At 38.8% G+C, this 14,304-nt stretch overlaps 1 protein-coding gene across 1 annotated transcript; it reads right to left on the minus strand.

Annotated features, from left to right (window-relative positions):
- Positions 1–190: 190 nt before the first annotated feature.
- LOC140679752 (claudin-4-like) lies at positions 191–14,301 on the minus strand. Its single transcript, XM_072915800.1, has 2 exons — positions 14,166–14,301; positions 191–1,069 (listed from the first exon to the last, which is right to left on the minus strand). Exon 2 carries the CDS (start codon positions 953–955, stop codon positions 308–310), a length of 648 nt encoding a protein of 215 aa, XP_072771901.1. The 5' UTR covers positions 956–1,069; positions 14,166–14,301; the 3' UTR covers positions 191–307.
- Positions 14,302–14,304: the final 3 nt, after the last annotated feature.

The raw sequence follows: 14,304 nt of genomic DNA on the forward strand, positions 1-14,304 counted from the left end.
CCCATTAAAATCTCCTGATGATTGAGGGAACCCCTCATGAAACAGGCCTGTAGAGATGAAGTAGTCTTGTGATTTTTTTCCCACACATATATATATATATATATATATATATATGTATGGCACAAATTGTGGAATAGACACATTTTTTCAATGTTTTCGACATCAAATGTTTTATTGTATTCGACAACAACAAACAGAGAAGAAAAAGGTTATCTATGCCTGAGAACAACATTAAATATGAAATAATTGACTTCAAATCAAGAGCAGAGCAATTCAGGCTTGTTGGGGGGAATCTTGCTTTGGGAGGTTAGACGTAACCTTTGACCTGTGAGGCCGGTGCCCTGCGAGGACTACTCTCCCCGCTGCTGAAGGTGGGAGAACCCGGCATCCCGGGTGGACTCGAGCCTGCGTAGAGCAGGGACCCCCCGATCAGTAAGAGCCCCGAGGCCCCCCAGCCGATGTAGAGTCCCGGGCCCAGCTCGCGCTTGTGCGGCGCGGCCACGTGCGGGTCATAGAAATCCCTGATGATGGAATGGGCCGTCCAGCAGACGGGCACCAGGAAGAGGAACCCGGCAATGGCGAAAAGGATGCCGGAAATACGGGCGATGCGGGCCTTGAGACTATTAATGCCGATGCATTTGGTGCACTTCACCCCGAGGACCCCCAGAGCCAGCGCCACGCCACATAGCAGGATGGAGAGCACGGTGAGCCCCCGGGCGGCCTGCATGTCGCTGGGCAGCGCCAGCAAGCTGTCGTAGACTTTACACTGGATCTGACCCGTACTCTGCACGATGCAATTCATCCACAGGCCTTCCCAGATGATCTGCGCCGTCACAATGTTGTTGCCGATGAAGGCGGTGACTCGCCACAGCGGCACGGCGACCACCACCGCCCCGGCCACCCAGCCCAGGATGGACATGATGAGGCCCAGCAGCTGCATTCCCGTGGTTGCCATGGCGGACTGTGATGTGGTTTCTCTCGCTGCTATCTAAGTTTGCGCTCGTTGAGTCCTGACGTCCCACCGCTCGGGTCTCCAGGTGATGATGTCACGCAACTGAAATGAGGAAATCTGGAATCCGGAAAACAAACAAATGTGACATTAGCAATTAAATATTTAGCTTTGTGGGTTCCAGCTTCCAGGGGTATCATCTAGACCAGGGGTCGGCAACCCGCGGCTGTAGAGCAACATGCGGCTCTTTCGCAGGCCCGGCCCTAACCAATCTGGCGCCCTAGGCAAGATTTTAGGTGGCGCCCCCCCCACATCGGCAGTGAAGTGTATATACTCACAAGAAACCGAATAGCTTTGTCTTTGACCTTTTTTTTTTTTTTTTACTTACAACTATACCTAATATATAAAGGGGTGGAAAAGTGACTATTACCTGCAGGGCAAACATTAGCTAACCAGAAGGCAATAACAATGTAAACAAAAAACACCTGCTTAAAATATCTAATACAAATGTCCCTGAGGAATGTAAGGTGGGAGTACTGTAATTACCTAACGTTACATTATTATTTTCCATAACAATTTAGCCCCCTCCACAATATTAACCCGACGTTAAAACAGAACTAGCTATTTATTGATTAGCAATTGCCGACTCATGTAACATTAGCTTAATTCTAAAAAGCCAGGTTACTATCACATTCTGTAACAGACAAATAATTTCATGTAGGCTAACGTTACCTACTTGCTACCTCTGTCTTTTCTCGTTTCTCCTCCTCTTCTTTTCTCTTTTTTCTTCCCTGGGCACCTGACAGTTTTGGCCGTTTTGACATCTTGTGTTGATTTTTTGATGTGGTGACGTCCAAAAAGAGTCATGATACGGGAAGGGAGGGGGCGCACCGTGCGGGGGGAGGGGGCGTAATGTTGTAACAAATAATATTTCTATTAAATAGGCTTTACTTTGCATTTTAATTAACGTGGGATTATTTTTTGTATTTAGAAATAATAGTACCACCTTTTTTTCTCTTTTTTTTTCTTTTTTCTCTCCAACATTTGTGGCACTTGCGTGGCGCCCCCTGATGGACGGCGCCCTTAGCATTTGCCTATACGGCCTATGCCACGGGCCGGCCCTGCTCTTTCGCGCCGCCCTGGTGGCTCTCTGGAGCTTTTTCAAAAATGTATGAAAAATGGAAAAAGATGAGGGGGAAAAAAATATATTTCTTGTTTTAATATGGTTTCTGTAGGAGGACAAACATGACACTAATTGTTATAAAGCACACTGTTTATATTAAACATGCTTCACTGATTCGAGTATTTGGCGAGCGCCGTTTTGTCCTACTAATTTTGCCGGTCCTTGAACTCACCGTAGTTTGTTTACATGTACAACTTTCTCCGACTTTCTAGGACGTGTTTTATGCCACTTCTTTTTCTGTCTCATTTTGTCCACCAAACTTTTAACGTTGTGCATGAATGCACAAAGGTGAGTTTTGTTGATGTTATTGACTTGTGTTGGAGTGCTAATCAGACATATTTGGTCACTGCATGACTGCAAGCTAATCGATGCTAACATGCTATTTAGGCTAGCTATATGTACATATTGCATCATTATGCCTCAATTGTAGCTATATTTGAGCTCATTTAGTTTCCTTTAAGTCCTCTTAATTCAATTTATATCTCATGACACACTATCTGTATGTAATATGGCTTTTCATTTTTTGCGGCTCCAGACAGATTTGTTTTTGTATTTTTGGTCCAATATGGCTCTTTCAACATTTTGGGTTGCCGACCCCTGATCTAGGTCAGTGTTTTTCAACCTTTTTTGAGCCAAGGCACATTTTTTTTAATTGAAAAAAATGCGGAGGCACACCACCAGCAGAAATCATCAAAAAATTAAACTCGGCAGCCGATATTGACAGTAAAAAGTCGTTGCTGCAATTGTTGGATATGACTTTAAAGCATAACCAAGCATGCATCACTATAGCTCTTGTCTCAAAGTAGATGTACTGTCACCATCTGTCACATCACACCCTGACTTATTTGGACTTTTTTTTGCTGTTTTCCTGTGTGTAGTGTTTTACTTCTTATCCTGCGCTCCTATTTTGGTGGCTTTTTCTCTTTTTTTGGTATTTTCCTGTAGCAGTTTCATGTCTTCCTTTGAGCGATATTTCCCACATCTACTTTGTTTTAGCAATCAAGAATATTTCAGTTGTTTTTATCCTTCTTTGTGGGGACATTGTTGATTGTCATGTCATGTTCGGATGTACATTGTCTTTGCTCCACAGTAAGTCTTTGCTGTCGTCCAGCATTCTGTTTTTGTTTACTTTGTAGCCAGTTCAGTTTTAGTTTCGTTCTGCATAGCCTTCCCTAAGCTTCAATGCCTTTTCTTAGGGGCACTCACCTTTTGTTTATTTTTGGTTTAAGCATTAGACACCTTTTTACCTGCACCCTGCCTCCCGCTGTTTCCAACATCTACAAAGCAATTAGCTACCGGCTGCCACCTACTGATATGGACGAGTATTACACGGTTACTCTGCCGAGCTCTAGACAGCACAGACACTCAACAACAACACATCATTTGCAGACTATAATTACTGCTTTGCAAGAAATATTTTTAACCCAAATATGTGAAATTAGATCATCTCCCACGGCACACCAGACGGTATCTTCGAGTTTAGTGTTTTTCAACCTTTTTTGAGCCAAGACACATTTTTTGCGTTGAAAAAATGCAGAGGCACACCACCAGTAGAAATCATTAAAAAACGAAACTCAGTTGACAGTAAAAAGTCGTTGTCGCAATTGTTGGATATGACTTTAAAGCATAACCAAGCATGCATCACTATAGTTCGCTCTTGTCTCAAAGTAGGTGTACTGTTGTCAGAAAAATTGTATGTAAATTATCAAACAACTTTCCGTTCGCTGAGTTCCCAGTGAACAGACAAGAGGCTGTCTTTGTTGCACCAAGCAAAGGCTTGGAAAATTCCATTGTGTACGATGGGAGGAGACGGGAGGGGGTTATCTATTGTCTTCGAAGACCTGCTCAAGCTGAAGCCAGGACCAGCCCAAGCCCGAGGCATCTTCTTCTTTTGTCTTCAATGTGACCAAAAACAAGAGCTGTTTACATACCCCCCCATTCCTTTGGAAGCAGATGTTGTTGTGTAAACAGGGAAAATCCAAATAAAAAGAGGTGGCGTACAATCTTTCGCCAGAGCGTGGGTGACACTGTAAGAGGTTACAGGTAGACACGTTTCTCCTCAATTGAGCAAAATTGAATTCTGCCTCTGTTTGATTTTTTGCTTCTTGTCTTGTTTAATAGATGTCATCAGTGCTTGAACCTGACAACTGTCACCACCTGTCACATCACGCCCTGACTTATTTGGACTTTTTTTTGCCGTTTTCCTGTGTGTAGTGTTTTACTTCTTGTCTTGCGCTCCTATTTTGGTGGCTTTTTCTCTTTTTTCTGTATTTTCCTGTAGCAGTTTCATGTCTTCCTTTGAGCGATATTTCCTGCATCTACTTTGTTTTAGCAATCAAGAATATTTCAGTTGTTTTTATCCTTCTTTGTGGGGACACTGTTGATTGTCATGTCATGTTCGGATGTACGTTGTGGACGCCATCTTTTCTCCACAGTACGTTTTTGCTGTCGTCCAGCACTTTGTTTTTGTTTACTTTGTAGCCAGTTCGGTTTTAATTTGGTTCTGCATAGCCTTCTCTCAGCTTCAATGCCTTTTCTTAGGGACACTCACCTTTTGTTTATTTTTGGTTTAAGCATTAGACACCTTTTTACCTGCACCCTGCCTCCCGCTGTTTCCAACATCTACAAAGCAATTAGCTACCGGCTGCCACCTACTGATATGGAAGAGTATTACATCAACAACCACACATAATTTGCAGACAATAATTACTGGTTTGCAAAAAATATTTTTAACCCAAATAGGTGAAATTAGATCATCTCCCACGGCACACCGGACCGTATCTCACGGCACACTAATATGCCGCGGCACAGTGGTTGAAAAACACTGACATAGACAGAGAAGGACTTTTTTTCACTGTGGGTGTCGGGCTGCGCCTTCCATGACGGCGATAGCGAGTCATCTCGGCAGACATGAAGCGACTCAGAACACAAGCGAGCTTTCATGAAGCCATTTGGGTGTGGGCAATGCCGGAGTTAGGACCAGTGGAATCTTGTTTTGCCTCTGTTATGTGCGTCAGATTTCTCCAGATTAGATCTTAAAATCCAATTAGGTGCCTTCCAATATGAAGTACCTCAACCAAATAGGTTGCTATCATAGCTGTTTGTCTGGGGGAAAACTACTACTACTACAACATTTAGCTATAGGGAAATTAAAAAAAACCCAGGTTTTTTTCAGTTTATGATACAATTCAGGTATTTCAACCAACAACATGAGATTGTATGTGCATCAAGGTGTACATGTACAGGTAATAGAGTATTGTACATGTACTCTCTTGACTTGATATTTGTCAGCAAAATTTGTTTTGAAAATACAAAAACAAGCTAAATGATTTATGATATGAAGTTTATGATTCAACTGTTTATTTTGGGAATTATCCTGAATTTCCTGGCTAATTATGCATTATTCTTATGACATAACACCGACAATTCTACCAAAATATTGTGTAAAAAAAGATGAGTATTTTGCACTATTTTCTACAAAGCGGTACATTTTCCTTAACGTGTCAATGGAATCACAAGTACTGGATCCCATTGTTTGTGCTTGACTTATCTGATCAAATTCAAGCTTTAAAATTACACAAAAATGTGTGAAAACAAACAAAAAACAATACATCACGATTTTCTTCGACATGACATCTTTAATTTGTCAATAAATAACAGAGGTGGGACCAAGTCATTGTTTTGCAAGTCACAAGTAAGTCTCAAGTCTTTGCCCTCAAGTCCGAGTCAAGTCCCGAGTCAAGACAGGCAAGCCCCGAGTCAAGTCCAAAGTCAAGACTGGAAAGTCTCAAGTCAAGTCCTAAGTCCTGCATTTTGAGTTTCGAGTCCTTTCAAGTCCTTTTAACCACAGACTAATATATTAACACAGATTGTGTATGCTTTTCAAACGCTGTATTTATTTATTAAAACAAGTGCATTTTAAATTGCAGGAAAGAAAATTGTGCTGACATTGCACTTTATAATAGCACTATATTAACCAGTCATTTTAAACATTAACTCATTCCTTTACAGAACAAACACATTGAAAAATAAAGTGCAAATGTACTTATTTGTACAAAAGTGTTAACATTGAAAAAACATGACATATACGTGAACATAACAAAAAAGTTGTACTTTTTATATGTCAGGGCCCTATGCTGCATTGCATCTGCAAAAGACCAAATTAGCCAAGAGTCTGTCAGTCATTTGTGCACGATGGGGGCGTAGTATGATGCCACCATGGCTGAAAACTCGCTCCACTGGAGCACTGGAGGCAGGCACTGCCAAGACTCTCATGGCCACTCGGAACAGTGAAGGAAGAGTCTTCATGTTCAATGCCCAGAACAAAAGGGGGGAGAGAGTTGTTTTGGGTTGGTGCACTACTTGTAAGTGTATCTTGTGTTTTTTATGTTGATTTAATTAAAAAAATTAAAAAAAACATTTTATTTCTTGTGCGGCCCGATACCAATCGATCCACGGACCAGTACCGGGCCGCGGCCCGGTGGTTGGGGACCACTGAGGTAAACAACCAACAGTATGTCAGAAAGCTAGCTAAAACGGTACACATATTCATAATATAGTATACATTTTAACTGACCTTTATTTTACTATTTTTGTCTTTTTTTAGGTGGCTAAAATACGCGGTGCTGCTGACCGCCGTCTAACGTTACGTGTGATATATTGACTAACGTAACCCTGCTTAAAAAAAAAATCACTGAACAAAAAGTATGAATAAGGTAGTGAACTGCAACAGATTCCCGTGTTTGCAATAACGTTATAACGTTAGCAGTGAGTTTACAGCCTCACTGATTTAACTACACAGCAAATAAAAGTCACGTTACTGCCAATAAACGTTATCTTACATTCCAAACTTACCGTTCTTTGTGCAACTTCAAATGCCGGACGAAGTTGGAAGTTGTTGCCTCTCCATCAGTAATTTTCGAACCGCATGTGTTGCATACTGCAAACCGTTTTGTGTTGACCACCTCGTAATTTTTATACCCAAACAACATTATTTTAGGTATCATTTTTTGTTCACTGGCGTGTGGTTTGGACATGTCTTCTTCGTTGGTTGTCCTGCAATTTGATTGGATGAATGCTGTGTGATGAAAACAAAGTAGATCTAATTTGATTGGCTGTTGTACTGAGAGCACACCAGCTGACACACGCAACGCTGATAGACAAGTACACAATGAAAAATACGGAGCGCTCCCGAATAACTTTTTCATCTTTGGGTTTTGGGGAAAGTAGCAAGTCATGTCAAGTCATGTCAATTCAAAAGGCTCAAGTCCAAGTGAAGTCACAAGTCATTGATGTTAAAGTCTAAGTCGAGTTGCAAGTCTCTTTACATTTTGTCAAGTCGAGTCTAAAGTCATCAAATTCATGACTCGAGTCTGACTCGAGTCCAAGTCATGTGACTCGAGTCCACACCTCTGATAAATAATCAATCCATCCATCCATTTTCTACCGGGGGCTGGAGCCTACCCCAGTATAAATAAATAATGTATACATTCAGGCGTATATAACCCTGGTTAATAGAATGCTTAAAAAAGTAAAATCATGTCAATAAAACAAGCAACAGTTACGTTGAACAAATAGCTAAATCAATCCTCAAAATCTTTTACTTTTGTATATAGATATTGTTCAAATGCTGAAAAATGTGTACATTCATTGATTGATATTATAATTGAAACTACTTAAAAATGTTGGGCTTTTACTTTGAAAGGTATGCACTGTAAGCCATGTGATCGGCAACAGCCAATCGAGTTGTTCTAAAATGTCCGGAAGTGTAAGATAGGAAAGTAGTCACTTTGAGCAAAGGTAGAGCAATAAAAAAATCCGCTGTGGCGTCAAAACTAGTTAAATGATGTTTTAGCAGCTGAAAGACAAAAAAAAATTGTTTTTGTTGTTTTCCAACCTGTCCTTATTCTGGAGATGTCCAATGTTAGACGGGATTTATATTAGGTCGAACCATTAACCATTAGCCATTAACTCTGAGTGACACGCCCTCTGCTGGTCTTTCCTTGAACTGACAGGATCATCCACGTTTACTGCATTGGAGCAAGGGACAAGCGGTAGTAAATGGATGGATGGATGGAGCAGGCTAAACATTGCATTACACATTCAAGACTATCACATATAAGAAGAAAAAGGACTTGTTCAGCATTTTGCTGAATCACTTTCATGTTGTATATTTTTTGGCTACATTTATTCCAAAATATTGTAAATATTTCTTTTTTACAATGTTTATTTTGTGATTTCATGTTGTACACGAATTTGTTAATATTTAAAGGGAATATTTATTGCCAAAAAGAACAGAATTAAACTTAATTTTAATTAGACATAGTTAATTCAAACTATAGTGAAAAAAAATTTGACTAAAACCAAAAGGTTCCACCCTAAATTAATCATTTTAAACTAAACGGTTTGAATCAGGGGTCCCCAATCTACGGCCCGAAATCCGGCCCGTGGGAAGTCCCAAGTTAAAAAAAAAGATTATTATTTTCATTTTTAAATTATAATTTTTTCAAAATATGTCCTTTCTAATCCATTTTCTACCGCTTGTTACTCTCGGGGTCTCTTAGCATCCCAGGCAAATCTTATTGTCTAAAAATGCATTTTCCCATCAATAACGTGACGTCACCGCGCTTGCGCCGCAAATATATATATAAGTTAGGTCAGGAAGAAACACAGAGGCTATTTGATCCCTACAAGTCTGTTTCGCAGGTTTCCCTGCTCTTCAGGAGATTTTATCAAATCGAAACAGGCTTGTAGGGATGAAATAGCCTCTGTGTTATATATACATACACATGTATATATATATATATATATATATATATATATATATATATATATATATATATATATATATATATATATATATATATATATATATATACAGTATATATATATATATATAAATATACATATATATATATACATGTATATATATATATATATATATATATATATATATACATGTGTATATATATATATATATACATGTATATATATATATATATATATTTATATATATATATATATATATATATACTGTATATATATATATATATATATATATATATATATATATATATATATATATATACAGTATATATATATATATATATATATATATATATAAATATATATATATAAATATATATATATATATATATATATATATATATATATATATATATATATATATATATATATATATATACATATATATATATATATATATACATGTGTATGTATATATAACACAGAGGCTATTTCATCCCTACAAGCCTGTTTCGATTTGATAAAATCTCCTGAAGAGCAGGGAAACCTGCGAAATTGAACAATCTTATCTTATTGTCTGTCATGTAAACTATGTCTGTTTTTTTGTTTTCAAATGATAGTCGGCAGTTAAAACGTACCTCTCGGTCCGTGGTCTTTTACCACGCTTTAAAGCCTAAAAATGGCTCCGGCAGTCGAACCGAGCTGAACTTATACTCGTCCAATATTCCCTTTATTGCTCTATTACCCTGTCATTACCACTTTTGGGCTGTTGCACATACACAGAAAATGGATTTGGAATTGGTTAAAGTGTGGAATTGTCTTTACAATGAGATAAAAGATAGTAGAAATATATTCCAATTGAAAAAAATATATAAAGACAGAACAATAAGATGATTATTTTACTTATTTTTTGTCGGGTTTTGTATTTGTTTTGTATAATCCCGTGAGGTGTGTGTTATTTTTTTGTTCGGTTTGTACCTCATGAAGTTTTGCACTTGTTGTTGTTTTTTTTGTGTGTGTGTTTTTGTTTGTTTTCATTATATTTGTTTGCTTGTGAATGTGGACTACTTATTATGTTGAAGGGGGGCAGGAAATAGAAGATGCTCTTCATCCTGTTCCTTCTCAAGCAGAGGTGTGTAAATGTGTGTTTTGTGGCTAAAGTTGAAATGTCTATTGGTCGAAAATGCACATCAATGAAGGAGATCAATTAAAATGACAATAGAAGTATGGCTGCATGCCAGTCAAATTCATAAAAAAACTTAATTTTCAGTCAATCATCAATATTATAATCAAATTCAGGTGATTTGACCTAACTAAATGCAGAATTCCGTCATTTTCCTTACTTTCTTCATGATTAAAGCTTGGATTCTATTAAAAAAAACAACTATTACTGTAATAGGAAGCCAGCAGTCAAATATGACGGGCTGGCATTTAAATAGACAGAAAGTCATCATTTTCTTTGAAAGAAACTATTTACCTGAACCTGGAGCAGTCGGTCTCACCAGGTCCGCTGGGTTGCCCTCACGGTTCAGCCGAGTCCACGGTCAAGTGAGGCTTTGTGTCAGAGGTTTTGCCATGTTATTGAATATTCAACATTATTGTCTTTGAGGTCCCAAATGTGTTTGCTGAGTTCTGTGGTATTTCGCAGGTTTTTGTTCCTGAAAGAAGCCTTGTGATTGTTCCATCTGGTTTTGAACTCTCCCTCGGTTAATCCTACATATGTGTCGGATGTGTTAATGTCCTTGCGTATTACCTTAGATTGGTAGACAACTGATGCTTGTAAGCACCCCCCGTTGAGAGGGCAATCAGGTTTCTTTCGACAGTTACAGTCTTTGTTGGTTTTGGAGTCGCTCTGTCTGGGGGCCGACGGCTCATTTGCAATTGTTTTGTTGTGGTTTGAGATGATTTGTCGTATATTGTTCATGCAGCTGTAGCTCAATTTAATGTTGTTCTTGTTGAATACTTTTCTTAGGGTGTGTGTTTTTGTTTGTTTTCATTATATTTGTTTGCTTGTGAATGTGGGCTATCCATGAACTACTTATTATGTTGAAGGGGGCAGGAAATAGAAGATGTCCTTCATCCTGTTCCTTCTCAAGCATCGGTGTGTAAGTGGGTGTTTTGTGGCTAAAGTTGAATCATCAATGAAGGAGATCAATTAAAATGACAATAGAAGTATGGCCAGTCAAATTCATAAAAAACTTAACTTTCAGTCAATCATCAATATTTTAATCAAATTCAGGTGATTTGACCTAACTTTGTTGACCAAATGCAGAATTCTGTCATTTTCCTTACTTTCTTCATGATTAAAGCTTGGATTCTATTAAAAAAAAAACTATTACTGTAATAGGAAGCCAGCAGTCAAATATGACGGGCTGGCATTTAAATAGACAGAAAGTCATCATTTTCTTTGAAAGAAACTATTTACCTGAACCTGGAGTAGTCGGTCTCACCAGGTCCGCTGGGTTGCCCTCACGGTTCAGCCGAGTCCACGGTCAAGTGAGGCTTTGTGTCAGAGGTTTTGCCATGTTATTGAATATTCAACATTATTGTCTTTGAGGTCCCAAATGTGTTTGCTGAGTTCTGTGGTATTTCGCAGGTTTTTGTTCCTGAAAGAAGCCTTGTGATTGTTCCATCTGGTTTTGAATTCTCCCTCGGTTAATCCTACATATGTGTCGGACGTGTTAATGTCCTTGCGTATTACCTTAGATTGGTAGACAACTGATGCTTGTAAGCACCCCCCGTTGAGAGGGCAATCAGGTTTCTTTCGACAGTTACAGTCTTTGTTGGTTTTGGAGTCGCTCTGTCTGGGGGCCGACGGCTCATTTGCAATTGTTTTGTTGTGGTTTGAGATGATTTGTCGTATATTGTTCATGCAGCTGTAGCTCAATTTAATGTTGTTTTTGTTGAATACTTTTCTTAGGGTGTGTGTTTTTGCTTGTTTTCATTATATTTGTTTGCTTGTGAATGTGGGCTATCCATGAACTACTTATTATGTTGAAGGGGGCAGGAAATAGAAGATGTCCTTCATCCTGTTCCTTCTCAAGCATCGGTGTGTAAGTGGGTGTTTTGTGGCTAAAGTTGAATCATCAATGAAGGAGATCAATTAAAATGACAATAGAAGTATGGCCAGTCAAATTCATAAAAAACTTAACTTTCAGTCAATCATCAATATTTTAATCAAATTCAGGTGATTTGACCTAACTTTGTTGACCAAATGCAGAATTCTGTCATTTTCCTTACTTTCTTCATGATTAAAGCTTGGATTCTATTAAAAAAAAAACTATTACTGTAATAGGAAGCCAGCAGTCAAATATGACGGGCTGGCATTTAAATAGACAGAAAGTCATCATTTTCTTTGAAAGAAACTATTTACCTGAACCTGGAGTAGTCGGTCTCACCAGGTCCGCTGGGTTGCCCTCACGGTTCAGCCGAGTCCACGGTCAAGTGAGGCTTTGTGTCAGAGGTTTTGCCATGTTATTGAATATTCAACATTATTGTCTTTGAGGTCCCAAATGTGTTTGCTGAGTTCTGTGGTATTTCGCAGGTTTTTGTTCCTGAAAGAAGCCTTGTGATTGTTCCATCTGGTTTTGAATTCTCCCTCGGTTAATCCTACATATGTGTCGGACGTGTTAATGTCCTTGCGTATTACCTTAGATTGGTAGACAACTGATGCTTGTAAGCACCCCCCGTTGAGAGGGCAATCAGGTTTCTTTCGACAGTTACAGTCTTTGTTGGTTTTGGAGTCGCTCTGTCTGGGGGCCGACGGCTCATTTGCAATTGTTTTGTTGTGGTTTGAGATGATTTGTCGTATATTGTTCATGCAGCTGTAGCTCAATTTAATGTTGTTTTTGTTGAATACTTTTCTTAGGGTGTGTGTTTTTGCTTGTTTTCATTATATTTGTTTGCTTGTGAATGTGGGCTATCCATGAACTACTTATTATGTTGAAGGGGGCAGGAAATAGAAGATGTCCTTCATCCTGTTCCTTCTCAAGCATCGGTGTGTAAGTGGGTGTTTTGTGGCTAAAGTTGAATCATCAATGAAGGAGATCAATTAAAATGACAATAGAAGTATGGCCAGTCAAATTCATAAAAAACTTAACTTTCAGTCAATCATCAATATTTTAATCAAATTCAGGTGATTTGACCTAACTTTGTTGACCAAATGCAGAATTCTGTCATTTTCCTTACTTTCTTCATGATTAAAGCTTGGATTCTATTAAAAAAAAACTATTAATGTAATAGGAAGCCAGCAGTCAAATATGACGGGCTGGCATTTAAATAGACAGAAAGTCATCATTTTCTTTGAAAGAAACTATTTACCTGAACCTGGAGCAGTCGGTCTCACCAGGTCCGCTGGGTTGCCCTCACGGTTCAGCCGAGTCCACGGTCAAGTGAGGCTTTGTGTCAGAGGTTTTGCCATGTTATTGAATATTCAACATTATTGTCTTTGAGGTCCCAAATGTGTTTGCTGAGTTCTGTGGTATTTCGCAGGTTTTTGTTCCTGAAAGAAGCCTTGTGATTGTTCCATCTGGTTTTGAATTCTCCCTCGGTTAATCCTACATATGTGTCGGATGTGTTAATGTCCTTGCGTATTACCTTAGATTGGTAGACAACTGATGCTTGTAAGCACCCCCCGTTGAGAGGGCAATCAGGTTTCTTTCGACAGTTACAGTCTTTGTTGGTTTTGGAGTTGCTCTGTCTGGGGGCCGACGGCTCATTTGCAATTGTTTTGTTGTGGTTTGAGATGATTTGTCGTATATTGTTCATGCAGCTGTAGCTCAATTTAATGTTGTTTTTGTTGAATACTTTTCTTAGGGTGTGTGTTTTTGCTTGTTTTCATTATATTTGTTTGCTTGTGAATGTGGGCTATCCATGAACTACTTATTATGTTGAAAGGGGCAGGAAATAGAAGATGTCCTTCATCCTGTTCCTTCTCAAGCATCGGTGTGTAAGTGGGTGTTTTGTGGCTAAAGTTGAATCATCAATGAAGGAGATCAATTAAAATGACAATAGAAGTATGGCCAGTCAAATTCATAAAAAACTTAACTTTCAGTCAATCATCAATATTTTAATCAAATTCAGGTGATTTGACCTAACTTTGTTGACCAAATGCAGAATTCTGTCATTTTCCTTACTTTCTTCATGATTAAAGCTTGGATTCTATTAAAAAAACAACTATTACTGTAATAGGAAGCCAGCAGTCAAATATGACGGGCTGGCATTTAAATAGACAGAAAGTCATCATTTTCTTTGAAAGAAACTATTTACCTGAACCCGGAGCAGTCGGTCTCACCAGGTCCGCTGGGTTGCCCTCACGGTTCAGCCGAGTCCACGGTCAAGTGAGGCTTTGTGTCAGAGGTCAGGTGAGCTGGAGTGGACACTCTGGACAGAAGTGAGGAGGACACAT

This window comes from Nerophis lumbriciformis, linkage group LG22, assembly GCF_033978685.3.
Source record: "Nerophis lumbriciformis linkage group LG22, RoL_Nlum_v2.1, whole genome shotgun sequence".
In the NCBI taxonomy this organism is placed as follows: domain Eukaryota; kingdom Metazoa; phylum Chordata; class Actinopteri; order Syngnathiformes; family Syngnathidae; genus Nerophis; species Nerophis lumbriciformis.

Coding starts and splice junctions, on each gene's coding strand:
- LOC140679752 (XM_072915800.1), bottom strand. CDS start 955: ATGGCAACCACGGGAATGCAGCTGCTGGGCCTCATCATGTCCATCCTG.